The sequence below is a fragment of the Sparus aurata genome, chromosome 3 (assembly GCF_900880675.1).
Source record: "Sparus aurata chromosome 3, fSpaAur1.1, whole genome shotgun sequence".
In the NCBI taxonomy this organism is placed as follows: Eukaryota; Metazoa; Chordata; class Actinopteri; order Spariformes; family Sparidae; genus Sparus; species Sparus aurata.
This window is the reverse complement of record NC_044189.1, coordinates 27,747,968-27,755,778: the sequence shown is the minus strand read 5'-3', so window position 1 is coordinate 27,755,778 and position 7,811 is coordinate 27,747,968. Positions and strand designations below refer to the sequence as shown.

The following is a 7,811-nucleotide window of genomic DNA, read 5'->3' as shown; positions in this document are numbered from 1 at the left end:
CTGATCTGTGAAGTTATCAACAATATGCGTCCGGGGCTGGGGTCGCCTCTAAAAGAATTGCTAACGTGATTTAAATGAATTCTGATCTGTGAATACCACGGTAAATTCATAATTCCAAGATAAAATCACAGAGGCGATTACACTTGAGTTTTATTTTTTCATGTCATTAACGGAAGTCTATCCTCTCGCTGTATCCACCTGGTGCGTTTCCTCCACCTTGACGCTCAGGTACACGGATTTGGTCGAAAACTTTACGAAAGGGACATTTTCTCGCGGAGTTCCTACGGGGGGACGTTCAAAATGGATTGAGAACAGATATGTATGGTTTTAGGTGGAGAAGACAACACTAATTCGGGAGTCGCTTGGTGGACGCACCGTGTACACTGTGAGTAATGTTTAGTGAGAAGTTCCTGAGTCCTCTAATGGAGGAAAGAGCCGCAGTGACAAGTCGCCATGAAAGTGAAAATAATTTTTCAGTACGAAAGGTATTAGTGTGTGTCAAACAGTAACCTTTAATTAATAATGACGGTTAAATGTTGGCAAAAGAACAAAATAATGATTTTATTTTATTTATTGTTTTTAATTAACTAGCTAAACTACATGGACTGACTACTGTAAACATCGTCCAAACACCTGCCGTCATGACACGGAACCACAGACTAAATCTTAGTATCTGACAATTTAAAGATTGTTTTTGTATTTGATAACATGTAGCCCCAGGAAAACATAACCAAAGACTGATACCGATTCAATAAGGCTTGTTCTTCAATTCGGCATTCATGCACCTCCAAAACAGTGCTTGCTTATTCTATCAAAATTGAGTCGTTGTTTTTTGTTTTTGTTTTTTTCAAAGCTGTTCTGTAATAGTGTTTGTCATTTTTTTATTTAAGAAAAAAAAAAAAAAAAAAAAAGGCTACAGGTTAAGCTACTAGCCAGCTGACCAAAGCAGTTTGAATGCTGGCATTGTACTCATTGTTTGGTCAACGGGGTGCGGAATTAAAAATGATAAACAGATGCGTAAGAAGTTCGCAGGTTTGTCAGTGTCCGGGGGTTTTCAACCTTTTTCTCGAGACCAAAGAAAGTTAAATTCCAGGATTTTCAAATTGAAATTGGTCTACGTTGATTCTGCGCTACGCTGGTCTAAGCTGTGTGCATTTTTGTGGCTGAGTGCAATTATTTTTTGACCCATTCATAATTTCTATATATTTTTGACCTTTATATGCAGTAATAGGCTGTATGTTTTTTTGTGTGTGTGTACCAAGATTAGTCCATTTTTCGAAATCCCCATGACATCATCCAGTGAATTTGAGATGTTATTGTCTCCAACTGTGTGGTGACACATCCTCAAAAGAACCAGTTGGGTGACTTTACGTGCCACCTGGGGATAGTAGTTTTGCATTTGTTTCGAAGACAGATGCCCTCAGGTACCTGCAAGTGATTTTAGGTTTTGCCGAGAAGATTGAATCGATAACAAGCATATTGTTTAGTGATGCCATTTCAACACTGTGCACCTTGTTTTCTCCCTGATGTTCATCCAGACCTTGGAGCCAGCACGTCATGTCTGCCGCCGGCACTGGCAGTCTGAGACGCAGCTCAGGGCCTGGCAGCTACAAGCATGGGCCCAGCAGGAGCAGCAGCCAGAGGTCATCATATGAGGAGCGCTGTGTGGACCCAGTTGAAGAGAGGCTCCCGATGCCAGAGCCAAAGACGGTCCACAAAGCTCAACTGAAAGATGCTAATGGGAAGGAGTCTGAGACTATTGGCTTCATTCCTGGTTCAGCTGATCCTTCCTCTGCCACACAAACCTGCAATCCCTGCGCTTCTCCAAGGAACTGCAGGACCTTTATCTGCAGTGTGCTCACCTGCGGCCTGTATAGGGTGTGCCAGCGTTCCATACTTGCTCCATGCCTGGCGCCAAACGAGAGCTCCACGGACGAACCAGAGAAGGTCAGCCTCCAAGGTGTGAACCCAGGAGACAACAAAGAGGAGGACGATGTAGACTTATTTGGGGACGTCCGCATCGCTGGAGTCAAAGTTGACAGTCCAAGCGAGTATTTAGAAGTTGAAAGCAAACCTCCATCATACGTGCCTCCGGCTGTCAGTCGAACACAGCCCAGACATCCGTCACTGCATGAATCCATGAGGTTTGATGACTGGGAGGATGGCGATGAGAACGTGGACTCACTGATTGCAAAGAAGCTGCTGGAGCTGTACTCTGAATATCAAATCGAGGAGTTGGCCAGGTGCACCTCCGACTCTGTTTTTCTGAGGAAGAGCAAGGACATCAACCAGCTCATTAACTCACTGGCAGAAGAACACAAAATGGACGAGCAGGAGGCCGAGTGTCGGCTGGTGCGTGGCATCATCCGCATCAGCACAAGGAAGAGTACGAAGAAGAGGCCGCCTGTCTCCAGGAGAGAGAGGACGCTGTCGGACAGCGGGAACGAGACCATGCGAGACAGCGATTCCTATTCATTCAGCAACAACAGTAAGTTGTAGTTTTTCACTTCTTAACTCTATTTTACCATAAAATGCTCTTCTGCCACCAAGTAACCATCACTGTCATTGTCTCTGTTTCCTTAAGATGACTACAAATCAAATCCAAACATCCAAATATCCGAACTGACCTCCTCTGACAAGTGTGCCAGAGATATGTGGAGGAACAATGGAGGTAAGAAATATGTCTTTATTATATTATTCCATACACAGTGTACTGTAATGTGTACTTTCTTTAAAATTGTAGCTTGAATAGTGTGTCACTCACCAGCTTTTCCCAGTAAATTGGTGAGTAACTGTGAATAAAGTACATGTTTTGTTTTACATATCGTGGCTGGTACAACAGGGGATATCCAACATGCATATATCTGCCAACAGTCATCACGCACAGCCTGGTCACACTGGTTTAACTTCCTGATAAGATCTGTTCTAGCTTTTACATCCACTTTTGTTTCTGACTAGACAAAGAGTCAGAATTTTTAGGATGACAAAAACATTTTTTTCACACATAATGTTTCAGTAATCGCCTTTTTTTTTTTACTTTACAAATTGATTTTTCATGATTAAGGGCTCTTAGATTTAGAGATGTCTGTAAACTCTAAATCTCTAAAAAAAAACAACAACACTGCAATGTCTTTAGGCTATATCATCATACAGTCCCCTCAAATGCATCTCCTAAATGCTAGGGCTGGGCAACAAAATCAAGTATCACAGCATTTTTGATCAAATTCCTACCATATTGTGAAAGTATCATAGAAATGACTATTGTACACAAAATCTTAACAGATAGATTCACCCAGAAATGAAAATTCAGTCATTATCTCCTCCGGCCACACTGATGTGTGAAGTTTTGTAGTCCACAAACCATTTTGTGAAGCTTCACAGCAAAACAGTGTTGCAGCATTCATGTAAACAACTGAAGTGGAAGGCGACTTGTTTTTAAGCATAACAAGAAACAAAAACAGAACAAAAGATGGTTTTATACAGCTTGTCTGGTATAATCCAAGTCTTTAGATGCCCCACGATCCCAAACTGATTATAAAATACCTTATATACACCAATTTTCACGCCAGAGTCTTTACAGTATCTGCTAAGCTAAAAGTGTTAGCATGCAAGTGATGGAAAAATCATGTATCCCTACACATAAATCAAATCAAACTGTCCAAAGGTGTCAGAGTTTGACAGAAAAGACAGAGATGTCTCTTACTGTTTTGATGGGGTAGTTGAAAGCACCAGACTCATATCATTATTATTTTATTATTATATGTCGTATTTGACTTATGTGTTGGGCATCACCTGTTTCGCACCCCTGTCAAAAAACTCATTGTGCACAAATGCACACTGGAGTTGTGATTGCCTGTCAAGCCTCAGAGCACTCTCATATGCCTATTGTTCCCTCAGGAATCAGATTTGCTATAACATGTTTTTCGTCATTATTACCCCTAGCCATGAATGCGCCCCCCCCTCTCCAGTTTGACAACCGTTAGCCTAAATGCTGTATCAAAAACCTTTTCCTCTCTATTATGAATACATTTCTGGTGGAGAAACACACAATAAAGTGTGAACTTAGATGGCCTTAAAGTATTTAGGTTTTAAGGACTGTATATTCATTCTAAGTATACTGGGTTCAGTCTAAATGTCTATGATTTTAAATGTAGAAAGTTAAACTCCCCTCTGCCAGGCATTTTTTAAAACACCTTTATTCCCCAGAATAAACATAGAGGATATGACCTCTGTGTCCTTTATGGCAGTAATGGCCTGGTGCAGGTGTTTGACTACTGCTGTTAGTTTACAGTTTGCCAGCGCATGCAATAAATGTATCTTTGTAGGACGCACAACATTGCAGGAAATCTAAGTACATGTATGTCCTATAATTTGAAAAATGTTGTTACAATGAATTATGCCAATTAAACTTGTAATTTTTCTCTAGCCTTTATTCTGATGAAAACAGTGAGTCAACACACATTAATGGAGCTCATACGAAGATGCCTGAATAATTATTTGAGGTCTTCTTGTACTTCTTCCATGTAAACTGTTGTGTGATTGGGTTGACATTTAGTGGCTCTAGCATATGGGAATCAACACTAACAGCAGAAGGATTTATGGGACAGGTGACAAATATTCATACTGTATGTGGACTGAAATCTAAGCAAATGAACATAGAGATAAAAATAAAACATACCCCAAGCCTTTTCATAGGGCTGCAGCAATGACATACACAGATGTTAATCATTTTTGTCAGTAGTAGGAGCTAAAGCCAAGAGGTCCTGTACTGCAGGGTGTACATTTAATGAATGGATCCTGTAGTGCAAGTCTCAATTGTTTCATCCATGTGCAGAAAGTAGATGGAATGATAAGAATATAAGTAAACAATAATAGGCCTCATGCAAGAACATTTTTGTGATCTTATCCTCAATCCATTCAACATTTTTCTGTGACGCTTGCTCGCATAAATATTAAAATGGTATTCACCAAACTCTTTTAACTGCACAAACTTGTCATGAAAGGTTTGTTTCAACTTGATGAATGCAGCCTGTTCACCTGCTACTGCGATGCATCATCAGAGCTGTGCTGTACCCTAACAGGAGGATATTTTCTACAGTAGTCAGTCAGCTGCAACACAAAATGTTCAAAGCAACCTGCATTAAGCCGCGAGTGAGAGAAATGTTTTAACTGTTACTGAACTATATGCTGAAATAGTATATACCGAAAAGAATTGTAGACAAAATACTGTTGAACATCTCTATAATGAATATGATCGTAGATTTCGGGATCATATTTATACAGTATAATTCAGTAAGATTATTATGACTTATGATTCTTTCATTTTGCCTGTAAGCAGAGTTTCATTTTGACTTAACTCAGTGAATGTGAGTAAAGTCTGCAAGTGTGGTGAAATCTGGACCTCTGGATTCAGTCTTTTATTGTTCAGACCCTAGTTTACTTGTCATTAGTCTTCCTTTCCCCTGCATTTGATCGCCAAATCCTGCATTGACTGCATGTTTGTGCATAAGAAGAAGCAGAACAATGATCCACAAAACCCAAGCTCCAAAGCGCTGCTAGTAATTAAAAACTAAAAGCTCTAGCAGGTGCGATTTTTGCCCTGATATGGAAAAAAAAGTGTAAATCTTTTTATAAATCTTTCTGATGTGCTGTTTCCTCTTTTAAAATTGTACATCCTAGGTGTGAGTGCAACATGATTTCTAGTTGCAAGGTGCTGTGAATAGTGATGTCAGTGAGCAGAGTTAATACTCTGTCTCCTCTACGTCTCCTCTGCATGCTGAGGAATAACCATGCTTTTTCTGTCTCTCGTTATTCTTACAGGTCATACTTCTAGTTCTCCAACAGCCTACTCGCCCTCTCACACGGGAACCAACTCATCAGGTGTCCCACTAATTCGCACCTCTGTGAGAACATGATTCCTGCGCCACGCTGGCGATGTATGCTTGAATTGTTTGTCATGCTGTGTCCACAAGGTCACATGTGGGACGTTGAAATGCGACACTACTTGCACAGGAGTCTGTGGCTGAGCCAAGCTCTCTGTAGAGACGTGGCTTTGCTGTTTCTGAAGCTGAGCCGTAAAATGTGAAAATTCACATTGTCTGAAGGACGTCAGTGAACTCAGGGCTCTGTGTGTAAATATTTATGGTTGATAAATATTATGTATATATTTGAAGGATTGCTTTATTGCAAGCAAATATCACCAGAAGCTCTTGATGACTTAGATATTGTATCACGGTTAACCGTCCCCTTGTCCTTGAAGGAGAACTGAGTAATGTTCATGAAACCTGACCTGGTCAGATTATTTTGCTGTAATTCAAAGACCATTTAGTTCTGTAAAAATGAAATACAGAGGTTGTTTGGCACATTTCATCATCATAGATTAGATTTTTAAGAAGATTATGTTCATTTAGTGCTTTTAATTTCGTGTTTATGTACAGTGATTCCAGATTAATGATAAGACATTAAGTTCTGATGGTTTGATAATATTTACTGCAAGACAATTTAAAAGTCGCAATAGTGTCAAAGAATGAAGTAGCGATAACTGGCAGAAGGAAAAAAGCCAATTTATGTGATGATTCAAAATCCTGTTTTGATAACATGGAATCTGGCTGTACATTTTGGGAAAAACATTTATTTGTGCTCTTGCAGAAGGTTAAAGGTTACAGCCAGTTAGCTTAGTTTAGCATATGCTGGAAATGCTAAATTATGCTAAAGTAGGCTAGCAATTTTTCAACATAAGCAAGTTAAGTTTAGTGAGTAAAGTGTTTTTTTCCACAAGGAAAAAACAAGTTGAAAGCTACAGAACTGCACAAGCTACATATTGTGAGTGAACCTTAAGTTTGTTTGTTTTTCAGTGTCAAAATTCAGGGGATTCTCTTTTGTAACTTCTATGATTTTCATACAGTGTACCTAGAGTGTGTTTGTTTTTCCAGATATGATTACTACTATAGCTACTCAGTAACATGAAACTCAAATGAAGCAGATAAACCTCTTAAGTTTTAGGTTAACCAGGCGTTTAATGCATTCTGGGAACTGTTTGTGGCCGTCCTGTCTGTAATTGAAAGATGCTTCTAAAGCTGGTGTGAACTGCAGCTAGACTTTAGGTTGTATCCTGTACTATGACCGTAATATATCAGTGACACTAATTCAAGCTGACTCATGAAGTGAATGTCTGGTCTGGGTTCTTACCTTAATGTGTTCACTGTGTTTGCTTCTGGGTGTTGATGGGGAATTTGGCCAGGTGACTCAGTGGAATTTATTCAGCTCTGTTTTTTTCTTATCAGCATTAGTTTATGGTAACTGTTGGCCAAGGACCCTATTGTAATGTATTCAGTTAATTAATTCAGTTATAATTGTCCAGATTGCACTCTCTTTCTCTCCAGGCTCTGTGTTTATGTGTCAAGAATGTGGCTGCAACACCAGGGTGGTTATAATGAAGTGGTGTGAAACTGGTTGCTCTGGTTTTGTGCAAGAAGCCGATTAGCAACCGGAATATTGAGGAAGTGATGAATGTATCTGTGTGTCATATCAATTGTAAACTGTAACTATACTACTGTACACTTCTTATTCCACTAAACATGTTTAATTGTCTGCTAAAGCAATTTCTTTCCATTTGCTAATTAGATTTACCAAAAAGTAATGCTTGGGCCTTTTTACCAGGGTACTGTGATTTATATTCTCAGCAAAGGTGTGTGTAGGCCATCTTTTAACTGCTGTCTCGTTGTAAAAACAATAAAGTAAATGAAGTGAAACAAAAGAAGGAAATTGTTTTACTGTTGTTTGCCACACGTGACCACATGAGGGTGTCAGAG

General features: G+C 39.6%; 1 protein-coding gene across 1 annotated transcript; it reads left to right on the top strand.

Annotated features, from left to right (window-relative positions):
• The first annotated feature begins 21 nt into the window (after window positions 1-21).
• Window positions 22-7,759, top strand: kdf1b (keratinocyte differentiation factor 1b). The gene is made up of 4 exons (XM_030410658.1): window positions 22-385; window positions 1,539-2,488; window positions 2,585-2,671; window positions 5,821-7,759. The coding sequence occupies exons 2-4, from the start codon at window positions 1,558-1,560 to the stop codon at window positions 5,913-5,915; spliced, it is 1,113 nt and encodes a 370-aa protein (XP_030266518.1). The 5' UTR covers window positions 22-385; window positions 1,539-1,557; the 3' UTR covers window positions 5,916-7,759.
• Window positions 7,760-7,811: the final 52 nt, after the last annotated feature.